Below are 13,529 nucleotides of genomic sequence, written 5' to 3'. Positions count from 1 at the left end.
TGAATACGATGTCAGTGTCTTAATGCAGCACAATAAAAGTAAAGCAAGTCAACGGTAGGAAAGTTAGTTCGAAAGTTAATTCAGAACTGCACGACACACAAGAAATACACAGTCAATTCTGAAGGTTGGGTAACTACAAAGAAAAGAAAAACACCAGCTGAGCTCATTCTGTAGGTTTTTGTTTGTTTGTTTGTTTGAAACTATTTATATCATCAATACCATTATAAAACTAGCTTCGGGTTGAAGTGAATCTTGACACTGCAACTTCTGTGCATGTGTATGCTCACGCAAGTGCACACATGTGCAAACATACCCACTCACTCACATGTTAGAGGTAAGACTCATCCTGGTCCATCTCTCTTCTTTTTCACTGAACCCTGATCTTCATCACACCAGGGGGGTATTCCAGAAAGCGGGTTTAGTGAAAACTCAGTTAACTCTGAGAAATGGAGGAGCCCTATGGCATCATTCTCCTAGCAAAACAAATCCATAGGGCTCCTCTATTAGGAGCTTTACTACTTTCTCTGGGTTAACTAACTCCAAGGTTTCACTAAACCCACTTTCTGGAATACCCCCAGTACTTCTTTTTTTCTCTCCAGACTAAGGTATCAGCTAACGCTAAATATACATACAGGAATAGTGTAGTTACCCTGAAAACCTGTGCTTGGTCATTTATTTTTGTCATAATTTCAATCTGCGCTAAAGCAAAATCTGATGGTTTTCATCTGGGTGAGCTGAAATTTAAAGAATTAAAGTGTCAAAATCCTATTTTTTCTTCAGGCCATAGCAATTAAGGAAAAAAAAACTACTTGTCTTTCTCATCACTCTCTACTGACATTAGAGTGCTGGTTAGAAGAGCTTGGTTATTATTCTTGATTGACCCTTTATATGTAGCATATAACAAAGATCGCCCACACACACACACACACACACACACAAACAAAAGTCATGAGACGACAAGTAGGCAGCTTTATTTATCAAAAATGAGTGCACGTTTCCAGATTTGAATCCTTACAAGTTTTTATATACCACATGACCAACACTCCTTTCTGGTTTTGGCTTTAGACATTCTTGACAATGTAGTCATTTACTTCTCACCCCCAAGGAGGGCCACCAGGATTTTCTCATAATCCCCTTTAGTGTCATCCTTTAAAACAAACAAACAAAAAGACAGTTAGCGTACTCTTCAGGACCTGAGTAAATGAATTTGCAATGTTTGAGTACTCTTGTGGATGGTGTCATGTAAAAAGGTGAAAAAAATATGTTATCAGCAAACATGGGATGCACTAAGTCACCATATGGGCAGTGTATTTCAAAACACTTGTTGCCACTACAGACTTTTTTTTATTTATTAATTTTATCAACAATTGAATGCATAATCAATTTGCACTGATGCAAATTTAATGAAAACACTGTAATATGTCCCCTCCTTAAAAAAAAAATAAAATAAATAAAACTAAGCTTTAGTTTAATTTGCTTCAACTTGATTGATTAACTCTCTGGTTAGATGTTTCTTACCAGAATTGCTTGGTAGAGGCTCTTCCCGTATTTCTTCTGATACTCCTGTTTGATCGCACCCAGGTCCACTTCAGAGCGACTTACCAGAATTCTGGTAAGGATTTTGCCTTTGTATCCAGAACCCTAGACAAGCAGAGACAGATACAGGTTACCCATTTACTGCACCCATCCATTTGGGTGGAAAAAAACAGAGAAACTCCTGTTAAACAAGTAATGTACCGGTTATGATTTGGTCAACAGCAATGTGGCCACAAACATGATAGTAATTCAAAGGGAAATAAAAAGATTGAGCAACTTAAGTATCATTATGATAGGTGATTGTTAATCATCTTGGAGGTTTTTACAACATTTTGGAAGTTGTACTGCGTTTTAATTACGCATGTTTTGGTCATCTGTTAAAAACAAATAAATATACTGAGCAGTACCTTCATTGCCAGGTTGAGTTTCTCTGCAAAAAATGCGGGTTTGCTCCCAGCACATTTAACTAAAGGAAAAAAAAAACAAAAAAATTACTCATACAACAAACAGCAGCTTAGGGTAAATACTTTTTAATAAACAACCTATCCAGTAATCACATTTTTTAAATTTAAATGATCTCTTGGATACCTGGGCTCACATTCACAAAAATATATGCAAGTGCTCATAAAAGTACTTTTCGTATACAATGATGTCCAAGCACCTATTCTCAAAGAGACAGGTTAAAAGCAAGTAAGCTGCATGTAGACCAGCTAATGGACTGAATGACTTGTCTATACTACTATTATTTTTTCAATAAATGAATTACATTTGTAATTCAGGCAACATTTTGTATATCATTATTTTAACACCGACTGCCCTTACACACACACACACACACACAAAGAAGAACACATTAATCACATCAGTAATTTAATGTTTCGATAATCAAAACAGATTGGACATCAGGCTTGGGCAAAAACATTGTTATTAATGACACTGGCCTGTTTCATAAAGGGGGTCATGGGGGAGGCGAGCTTAATGCGTTTCCTTGTAAAACGTTCCTGATTCAGGATGTTTAAGGCCTAAGAATGTTCTGCGAAACAAATTTTAGACAACAGTCTACTCTTAGCATGTTGAGAAAATTCTGGGAATTTGTGCTACGCGCAAGCTAAAAGGGAGTGTTGAGATGCATTAGTGAATGCGCGCCCTGATGATTTACACTAATGCTACTCAGACATCTCAGGATCATTACGCCGTCATACAATGGCACACAGGTCTGTACAAGCTGTATGACAAGGTCTGTGATTAGGCCATGAACAAAGACTCAACAGGAAAAGGAAACCACAACATTCAGTTTAATCCAAGTTGAATAGTCCTGTGTAAACTTGAAAGGGCATGCTGAAGAGACATTTAAATCTGTTTAAACTGCCTAGAGGAAGTAGGTGTAAAAAACTTACCAACGGCGACTAAACACCTCTCAATATCTCCTTTCAACTCCAGGTCAATGGCTTTGGCAACATCCACATCACTGAACTTGGAGTATCTCTCAAACACTGAAAATGAATGAGACAGATCATAAGCAGATATTGTAATGTTTGTGTATGTAATGTCGGTAAGGAACATGTTTAAACTGGAAAAATATGTATCTGTGGAAAAACTGTGAAAAAAATATTTCAAGTGTTAGAGTTGAATATTTGCCATATGAATTATGGCATAGAGATTAAACAGGTTTAATAATGTAAACAATTTATTGTGAATTGCAAAAACATTAGCCCTGTGAGAACTGTTTGTAGTCAAAATGTTTACTCATTAGGAATCATATCTCTGTGGCACCATCTGTCTATCTGGACGGTACCTTTACGCAGGTGACTGGCGCTCCTCGTGGTCAAGATGTCAATGAAGACAGTGCAGTCAGTGCCCTTTCTCTTCTCTCCCGCTTCATACAGGGCCTGCGCACACACACACACGCACACGCACACGCACAATGAGTGAAAAACATAAAACAGAGCAAGTTCAAAAACACGCAGTATAAAACCAAGATAAAGCAGTTAGCTAAGTCTGGTGAATTATTTTCAGGGCAATTAAAGCAGAATAAAAAGGCATAACGGCCGGCCCTCAGAGAAGAATCAGAAATCAGCCTGCATTTTAATTTCTACTAATGGACCACACCACTAAATACATGTTGTCTCTGATGTGAACAGCGTTTCAAACCAGAATATTTAATCAAGAGGGCCAAAGCAGTATGAGATATGGCTGATGCCAGTCAGCCAACCAGAAGACATCAGAACCTGACTGGAGCCAATAAGATCTCACTCCATTTGAGGTTTCTTTGTGATTGGCTTGCATCCACATGTCAGTATGATGGTTGGAATCTCCCTAGACTACTTTAAAATGTTCCTTTCCTGAGGGCATTTCTGATAATATTGACATCCAGACACTGTTGATGTTCTCTTACCCTTGCATCATTCTCAACCTGATCATCATACACCAAGGGGTCCTCATTCCTGGCAGCCTAAACAAGAGCAACATACAGAGAGACATAAATCAAAATATAATAACAAAACTTATGCTTTCAAATACCTATCTGATCTTTCCTGTAATTTCTGTTTGTTCAATACTGCAAACTCTCAGATGGTAAAAAAGGTTAAAAAAAGAAAGAAAGAAAAAAAGAAAAACCTTACTCCCACCTGAAACTCAGTTTAAGTATAGAGAGAGGTGGGTTTTTTTTTTTGTAATTAATAAAAAGCCATTTTGAATGCATATGAATATTTCACCAACCTTGCAGAGAGAAAGCAGAGCATTTCTGAAGTCTCCTGAAGTGTCAGACTTGATGTCATCTTCTAACTCCTTTTTATATTCTAATAGGTTAACAAAAGACAATATTTTCTGGATCATGTATTTATATGAAGTCAGTCTCCCATTGCATATCTCCTTGCCTCCTGTGACCACTATTCATTTTAGACAGTGTTAGTGAATGCTTTGTAGCATCATGCCTACCTTCCTTGTAGACTCTCTTAATTTCTTTGATTTCTTTGTTTGTCCTGGAGGCCAAAATCTCAATCAGCGTGTCTTCATCTGTACCCAAGCCCTAGAGAGAATGACGGCAAGAGAGAGAGAGAGGGATTATCATCTGTTTCTGATACAGTTGCTGCCTCCCTTACGCAACCCCTCTGGAATTCTTGTAACTTGTAAGGCTACCACATATTGTGCAAACTCTATTGCTGTGTATATGTGCACAAGCAACGGTACTCAAAAAAGTCATTTGCCAAAGACTGATTTCCTCATCAGCACTACTGAGAGCACACAGAAAGCCACGCCCACAGTCACACCCACACCCAAGCTTGATGTTGTAAGATCACCATGTGCAATATGGTGATTACCACAACTATCATTTCTGAAATTCTTCACTAACATCTGTGTGCTAAGATCCAAGGTCATCAAGAGGTAGACTGAATAGGATGGGAGAGAAAATGCAAATATGCACAGATTTCTAAAAATCCATTTTGATCCAAAATTTCATCTAAAATTCATTAAAAAAAACCCCCACAAACCCAAATATAATATTTGACCCACTCAATATGAAGGGATATGTTGCGGTATGAGGACTAACCTTCATGGCCAGTTTGAGCTGCTGAGCGTCGTAATGTGCAGGAGTCATGAGCAGGGCGAGCACCACCTCCTCCAATTCTCCTTTCAGCGCACTCTTCAGGGCTGCATCCAAAGGCTGGGGAAAAACACACACACGCACACACACACACACACACACACACACACACACACACACACAAACATTTAAGAAAGACTATTTGTGCTTCCTGACTGGAACGTTTCATTACTAAGATTGGTAGAAGTGTCTTTTGGTTGATCTATGAATTTACAGTTGATTCGGTGAAAGCCTCAGAGGAGTCAAACTTTTCTGCTACAGTATGTTGAGGCTCTGTGTTGGAGGAAAGGGAGCTGACAGAAATGTATATTTTGTGTGCGCGTGCGTGTGTGTGTGTGTGTGTGTGTGTGTGTGTGTGTGTGTGTGTGTGTGTGTACCTTGCCGCTGGCCTGCTGATAGGCTGCTTTGATTTGCTGTCTTTGTGCATTGCTTCTTTTCACAAGCACTTCTATGATGGTGCTCTCATCCACACCTGAAGGAAAAAGGCAAAACAGTGCATGTGTGTGTGTGTGTGTGTGCGCGTTTGAAAGAGAGAGACAGAGAGAGAGACTGAGACTGAGTGGAGGGAGGGAAGAATTGTAACAGGGGTTAAGACAGAAGGGTGCCTGTGTCTGGACCGTGAAAACTTTACTTGTAAGGTTTACTCTTGGCAATCGTTACAAACAACAAATGCACCACACCCATACCTGTATGATAGATGTAGGTCACAAGGGTAAAGGAGAGAGAGAGAGAGAGAGAGAGAGAGAGAGAGAGAGAGAGAGGTCCTCTTACCCTTAGCTTTGATGGCTTTGTCCAGGACACCAGCATCTCCACTGGCACTGAACTGTGCATAGGGCCGCACTGTGGGCGAATTGTACTAAAGAACAACATGCAAAGTTAGTCTGCAGCAAGATTATACTGCACAACAAACAGTTACAGATGTGCATATGATCCTTAAACTATTCAAGCACCTACTTCTTGATGTATGTTAAGAAGAGGAAGAAAAGTGTGAAACTTTTGCATACAGGGTGATTTTTTTTTTTTTTTTTAGTTTGGGAGGGGTTAACATTTCCCACCTATGAGTCACTGAGCTCAGAATGGACATCACCTCCCTTCTCTCTCCCTCCCGCTGGTCCACCCACCTCAAAATCTACACTAAGTTTTTCCACACAGTGAAAAGGGGAAAAAAAAAAAACTTTAAAAAGAGCTTTTAGTGGAAACTTACTGACTCCAGTGGCACGCCCAGATAGACAGTCTGCTGCAGAAACTCACTGATGAAGGACATGGTGGATGATGACGTTTCTGCACACACTGTAAATTTCAAGTGTTCAATTTTCAGTAACGTATAAACTTCTAAATGTTCTGTGCTGATTTTTTTTTTTTATCACCTCAGATTTACAGATGTGACTGTGTTGAACTAAGGGACAAAACGGCATCGTGAATTCAATGGCAATAACTGATGTAAAATTATTTCAGTAAAATTTGGGATTAACGATATCATTCTTAACAGCAGGATTGGTGCCCGACCGCACCCCCTTAGAAAAAAGCTTGTCTTATTCTCTCGGTTATTCTCTTGCATGGATTTTCTGCTATTTTAAAAGCCTCATCTAAAAGCAACACTTCGTTTTGTCAGTCGTTTACTTTGCCCTTAAGACAACCGTTAAATGAGTTTCAGCTTTTCAGGAACTTGTGTCTGTCGGCATTTTTACACAAGAGAATTCTGCGAACCAAATCTTAAGAGTTCATTAAGTTCATTCAAAGTTCCGCTAATGCCCCACACATCTGTAAATCTGTTAACTTCAGTTTCTAAATCTGAAGATGGAACATTAAATCTGTGTTGACATCATTTCCCAGGATTTGAAGCGACCTTTCTGCTTTCATACGCAGTTTTGATATGTACTGGACCACGCCTAAATTCACTGTGTGAGGCAAACACTGTTAAAAACTGCAAAAGTCAAATCGTCCCAACAGTTTTCACGACTAATGATGCGGTATTACCCACGGAACAAGATATGAACTAATGCTCTTTACGTAAAGCTCCTTTTGCACATTTGTGTCACTCTAGGTTCCTTTAAGCAAACAAACAAACACACAAACAAAAACAGACAGCAGTTTTTACATTTACACTGAATTCATTTCACTCAAGAACTGAACTCCTCTGGGGAACTTAAGTCCATCAAAAGCGTGTAACAAACCTGAGGATACACTATCCAGAGGAAAACTCTCAGCCTCTTTACTTACCGAGACTTTCCCTTACTGCCAGTCGCAGTTTTGTTGGGGAGAGTTCAAGTATTTATAGAGAGAAGACTCCACCTAATGCCACAACCCACACACGCCACTGGTGCAGGGATGCCTTTGGAATTGTTGCCGCTAAGGATTTTATGTAGTTTCCTCAACTACGGGGAGATTAACAATGCGCCGTACTGCCGTCAAAAAAATCTAGAAAATCCAGAAAGTCTCTCTTTTACTTCGACAACGACTCGCAAATGTGACAGTTTTATGAGGTATTTGCTGTGGAGTAGGCTAGACGTTTTGCGTTAAAGGACTATTCAGAAAGTTTGGTAACTATTGTACTTAAATGCTTCGAAATTTTAGCGGTAGTTTCATGTGGCAAGGTAGTGTTTTAACGGTGGCTCGTATGCATGTCACCTGTCAAACTTCAGTAGGCTATGCAATCATCAATCATCTAGCATACCTGTGTGTTAAGGGTTGTGTGGTTCACAGTAGGCTACTTGACTGCGTTGGTTTGCTTCATGATAGAGGTGAGAACTCGTCGGATTGAATTTGAGAACTGAATTCTTGGTACCTTCTTGGGTTTCTAAGTATCTCTTTGTTTTTAGGGATAAACGAGGTCTAAAAAAATTTACAAATCTAAGTTCTTTGAAAGAGGGCGAGGCGTGCGTGGGAGCCATTTTTGTGACAGGTGAATTCATTATGTCAATAAAATAACTCGTCAGTCCTCTATCCGCAACATGTTTGAGCAAACGTTTCTTTCAATGGTTGGATGACTTACTGTGGTCTAAGCACAAATCACCGACGTCTCGTCATAACACGGATCATGCTTTAGTAAAACAGAATGTGTTACCACGCTAAAAGTAAACTGCCAGTTTAGTTCTCAGAAATGGCATCTTTAAACAGGCTTTTTAAACTCTCTCTCTCACACACACACAAGCAAAGAAAGAGAGAGAGCGAACTCAAAGACGTGCAGGACAGGGGGCCCTCAGGACTGGAACTGAGAACCACTGCTCTGAAGCATCAGCTGAAAGAAATAAATTGAAGTAACACCCTTCTTGCCATTTAGGCTGCTTTAGTGGATTTCACACATGGTCACAAATGCATTTCGGATGTCTACCTTAAGTGAATAAAGTGAATTAAGAGTGCAAAAGAACACTGTATTACATCATTAACAAACCAGTCCAGCATCTATTGCAATGTCCCCCTCTTAACCCCCGTCTTGGATGCTAGGGTGTGGTTGGGGTTTTGGCACGAACAACTTTTTTTTTTTCTTTCTTTCATTCCTTGAATGTTGTGATGCAACCTGGGTGATTGAGTGATTGTTGAGTAACTGATGGAGACAGTAAATGCATGCCAGCCAATGGGGAAGACTAATATTAATCTTTAAAAATAGTATTCAGAAGATCTCTCTTTCTCTCTCTCTCTCTCTCTCTCTCTATGTGCCGTGTGTGTGTGCTCACCATATCACAGAGATGGAGAAAGAACCATACATATTGAGTTACAATCTCTATCTCACACATTGGAAAACTGAGAAGCTTTATGGAGCCGCGTTGGCCATCCAGGCAAACTAATACCTGCTGAAACCTCATCCTCACAGCTTAATATTTTAACAGTGTTGAGAGTTTGGTTCCTCTGAAAAACAAACAGCTTTCCAGTTTTTCCTCTCTGATGTTTGCCAACCAGTTATATTCCAGCCTGAGAACTGCAGGTGTCAACTCAAGACTCAGGTAACTGAAGAAATATTCTGTTATCTGACTTATGTTTGCTAGTTTATATTGTACTGCACATCTCATTTCATTTGTGGGTGTTTGATTTTGTCTCTGAATTGAACTAAAACCTTAAAAAGTATTATCTTTGATATATCATTGTTAAATCTAACTTGTATAGATTAGACATGCCAGATATGTTCTGTGAAAGTTTACTAATAGCGATTGTGTTCCTCTAATTTGTCTGTGGATACCTGAGGAAAGATGGTTTTAGGCAGTATTCTAGTTTTTTTGCTCAAGTGTGAAGGGTTATTGGAAAAGAAAGAGGCTCTTTTATATTACTATGGTGTGGTATATGCACCTGGTAATTTTAAAAACTTAGAATTATACAGGTAATGAGTCATTAATATGTTTGTCATTTCTATGTAGTTATTTCAGACAACCATTTTGCCATGTTCTGATTGAGGTCATTTTTACAAGTGAAATTATGTTATTCTTTTCATTTCAAGGAAACACTAATATGCAATGTGTTCGTTGTTCATCCTCTAGTGTATTTGTTATTATTGTACGTAGCCCTAATGATCACATGATAGCTGTCTTAAAATGTGTGTGTGTGTATGTGTCTCTCTCTCTCTCTCTCTCTCTCTCTCTGTCTGTCTTTCACACACACACACACACACACACACATACACACACACATATTACCTGATGAATTTTGTAGTATCAATGTGTTTTCTTGTGTTATTATCCACAGGAGAAGACTACACACACACACACACACACACACACACACACACATCATCGCCATGTACTCTTCTGGTTCAGAAAATGTACCCATGGCGCTTAATTTTATGGGAAGGAAATTAAGGAACCACACAATCGCCCCGGCAACAAAACAACGTAGGTTGACAATTGCACACACCCTGAGAGAACTTGTTAGAGCAAAGATCATTCCTTAGATAAAGTCTAACTTCACCACGGTGACGAGTGATTCAGTCCCAGTAAGAGGAACCTGTACAAAATTTAGGTTTTTTTATTCCAACTTCATGCTTCTAAGTAAGGAGTTAGAATGCTACATAGAGTCAAAACTACACATGCTTATGGAAAACCAGATGATATTATTGAAAATTACAACAGATTTTTTGGAGTGTTTTGACTGGTGGCTCCTGTTTGTTCTTCTCTAGTCTTGCTAGTGGAATGTGTTAGAGAGCAAAAGGGTTTAAATATTTCAGATGCTTGGCTGAGTCTTTTTGCAGTCAGTGGAGCAGCGTGTCAGTCAGACTCCTTCACTGCGTGTGCTCCCTCAGTGTCTGGACTACTCCCCCCTGCTGGGGCTTCACATTCACCTCATAAAGAGACAATATGTCTCTATCAAAGTAGCCATTTTATATACCTCACTGTGTTGAACTGACATGCAAATGAAAACCCTGCTAAATGTGTGTTAAGTTGGTTTACTTGTTGTTGTTGTTGTTGTTGTTTTTGTTGTTGTTGCTGTTTCTCTACTGGCAGTTTGCTTTAGAGCTCCCCCTGTTCTATCAGACAAAAGAGAAAAAAAAAACAGATTTACAGTGGATTTGAACAGAAGGTCAAGGTTAGAGGGTTTGTGATGTTTTAATATTTGTTTTTAGTTGTTTCACTTGACATTTTGTTCACCTAGTGTTTGAATTAATAAGCATGCTCTCCCACATTATATAGACAGGGTCTACTAGTGCCTTGAACATTTCCTGTTCTGTAACTGTGAAATTAGTTATTAGAGGGCATCCAACTGAAATGCCTATTGGTTCGGTTTCCTTCTAAACCCAGTCTGAAAGTCACTCTGTTGTAAAAATTAAATTCAGTGTGAAGTCAGTGCAAGAGGCTGGATTTACCGTAACCCACATTTGCCTTTTACAGGTGCCTGGGAGACCACCAACTTATCCAAATTCCCAGACGACTCTCCTGGTTTGACCAGAGCGACTCAGACTCGTCCCACGGTGACGGTTCTAGAGGAGTTGCCAGGTAGCGTTCCGGACCTGAGGGAGGATGTAAAGAGATGTCAGCCATGCACAATCCACAACACACGCCTGGACCCAGATACAGACACAGGTGAATGGCATTCCCATAACAGTGCAAACTTAAATATTACAGCTCTAATATTTTACAGTGTAAAATCAAGACCAGAGCACATGATAACTGTCTGAGATTTGAATGGAAATAGATAAATTCACGTACAATCAGAATTGCAAGAGACTACAGTTGGTGATGGCGGGAATTTTCCATTTAGGTTTTTTTTTTTTTTTGATGATGATGATTGAGTCACTCTCTCTCTCTCTCTCACTTCTCATTAGTGCTCATTATGCACTGATGGGAATCGCTGTGGGAAAAGTGCTTATCCCCGAGCACATCACATGGCTTTGTCATACTCCACATATGGAGAGGGAAAAAGTGCAGTGATTAGCTTTACTCACCTTTCCTTAGGTGACTGTGTTAAGGGCTGGGCAGGTGCTTGACAGAGATCGTGGCGTGTGCCTTGATTTTAAAGTCTGAGAGACACTGGGTTTAAAAAAAAACATACAGTGGACTTGCTTTTTTTTCCCCCCTTCATTTTTACTAGTTGTAAATTTCCATAAATGTGAACCTAACCCAACATAAATTAAGGTTATAAAATCCAAACTAAACCTTAAAATGAATTCAGTTTTTGAGTCTCTGTGTGAAGGCAGTTGTAAGATTTTTTTTGTTTGTTTGTTTGTTTTGTTTTGTTTTAAGCTGCCCTCTCAGGGACAAGAGTAACAGCATGATGCCACTTCTGAGAAAAAAAAAAAAGAGAAAAGAACAAAGAAAAAGAAGAGATGTGAGGCCCGATTCAATCTACCAAACACTGAAGACCATACAACTCTTTAAAAGTATTAGTAATTATAATGTAGTGACTATAAATTTATTTCATCAATATATTCTATTAATGATAGTTCTCTGTTCATTTCTTGGTTTAATTTCTGGAATAATTTATAAATAAAACAGTACAATAAAAGCACAATAAAGCTGAAATTACTTTCCTTCACATACAGTACACTTGTGTATCTGTGCTATAGAAACCATGTCTTCATGTATATAATGGGAGATGCAAATTATGTTTCGTTTAAAAATAAAAAAAATAGAGGTGGACAATAAAACTCAACATAAATCATTTTTGGATTATGTGTATTTCTTTTCAATCAAACTTCAGTTTAACAAGAGGAGCAAACAATAAAATAATGATGTAAATTGAAATAATTTTCCAGTTACACAGAACCAGAATGTGACCCTATCATCTTTTCTTTCCCCTCTCTTTTTTCTACTTTTTGGGGCTTCTGTAAAACCTAACCAGGAGCGAAAACAGCTTTCCAAATGACACTCCCACTTTACACACCCTCTCTGTCATACCAGGTCTCCTTTAACGTGATTTGAAAGATATGGTCTGGGATGGACTGGCGACCTGTCCAAGGTGTTTCCCCACCTTTCGCCCAATGAACGCTGGGATAGGCTCCAGCACCCCCGTGACCCTTATTAGGATAAGGCTTAGATAATGAGTGAGAGTGAGTGAGAGTGAAAGATATGGTAACCTTTTCTCTGGATTCATAGACATCCTTCGTGTATGTGGTTAACCCCCCCCGAAAAGGCCTTACAAGACCCGTCATGTTGTCGAATGTTTGCTTTCACTGCTCAGGTATGCCATCTGAAAGAGTCCAACTCTGGTTAACCAAACAAGAACCGCAAGCCACAAGGATTATTATAAATGACATAGCATTCTCAAGATTCTTGAGGAAATAATCTGTGTTCCTATTTATGACTCCACTCTGTATTTTATCTTGACCACGATAAAAAAAAAAAAAAGAATGTATAGTCAATTATATTATATATATATATATATATATATATGTGTGTGTGTGTGTGTGGTGTGTGTGTACATGTGTGTATGTATGGGTGTATATATATATATATATATATATATATATATAAATCCGCAACTGCTGTCATGTGGTGAAAGATTTTTTTAGGGACCCTGTAAAATGTTAAAGGTATGAAGATTGTGTGGATGACTATTTGTGTGTTCAAAGGGGTGAGTACACGTGACATTTCCTGGTTGCGGAAGAGCAGAGTCCGATGGAAAGCTTTCAAACGTTGGATAGGAGACAAGCAACCTGCTGGGTCAAACAACCTTGCCCACCCCCAAGGTATGAGACAGAGAGATAACAGACAGACAGAGGCAGAGAGAGAGAGAGACAATGAGTAACTGAATGAAAAAGGAGGTGGATTGGCTAGTATTACATCACCCTTTTCGTACCTTTTCGGAGAAAGAGATAATGTTCTTAGTAATCTTTAGGGAAAGATTGAATTTGTCAAAGGAGACAGTATTTAGACCATTCTAGAAAGAACACGTATTCTGCTTTTCAGAATCAGCTTTGTCATCAGTGAGCGGAACGATGAGGATGAGAAATCAAGAAAACGAGTCG

General features: G+C 39.0%; 2 protein-coding genes across 2 annotated transcripts in view; one reads left to right on the top strand and one right to left on the bottom strand.

Moving 5' to 3' along the window:
- Positions 1-969: 969 nt before the first annotated feature.
- Positions 970-6,425, bottom strand: anxa1a (annexin A1a). Its single transcript, XM_030791526.1, has 12 exons — positions 6,345-6,425; positions 5,912-5,996; positions 5,518-5,612; positions 5,087-5,200; positions 4,474-4,564; positions 4,255-4,334; positions 3,932-3,988; positions 3,332-3,425; positions 2,934-3,029; positions 1,944-2,002; positions 1,519-1,641; positions 970-1,147 (listed from the first exon to the last, which is right to left on the bottom strand). The coding sequence occupies exons 1-12, from the start codon at positions 6,402-6,404 to the stop codon at positions 1,088-1,090; spliced, it is 1,014 nt and encodes a 337-aa protein (XP_030647386.1). The 5' UTR covers positions 6,405-6,425; the 3' UTR covers positions 970-1,087.
- A 3,471-nt stretch (positions 6,426-9,896) lies between these two features.
- The window catches only part of kifl (kinesin family-like), a 16,264-nt gene continuing 12,631 nt past the window's right edge, over positions 9,897-13,529 (top strand). Inside the window, exons 1-2 of the mRNA XM_030791820.1 lie at positions 9,897-9,960; positions 10,954-11,145. Of these exons, the coding sequence (XP_030647680.1) occupies positions 9,897-9,960; positions 10,954-11,145 (256 nt within the window). The remainder of the gene's footprint in view (positions 9,961-10,953; positions 11,146-13,529) is intronic.

This window comes from Chanos chanos, chromosome 14 (assembly GCF_902362185.1).
Source record: "Chanos chanos chromosome 14, fChaCha1.1, whole genome shotgun sequence".
In the NCBI taxonomy this organism is placed as follows: Eukaryota; Metazoa; Chordata; class Actinopteri; order Gonorynchiformes; family Chanidae; genus Chanos; species Chanos chanos.
This window is presented reverse-complemented; position numbering and strand designations above follow the sequence as displayed.

Bases quoted from the DNA above. Each gene is read 5' to 3' on its own strand.
- anxa1a (XM_030791526.1), bottom strand. From the start codon at position 6,404: ATGTCCTTCATCAGTGAGTTTCTGCAGCAGACTGTCTATCTGGGCGTG. The intron at 3,426-3,931 runs GTAAGAGAACAT...GTGTGTGCGCAG, and splicing joins AGGTTGAGAATGATGCAAGG to GCCCTGTATGAAGCGGGAGA. The intron at 1,148-1,518 runs GTAAGAAACATC...TTTGTTTTAAAG, and splicing joins GCCTCTACCAAGCAATTCTG to GATGACACTAAAGGGGATTA.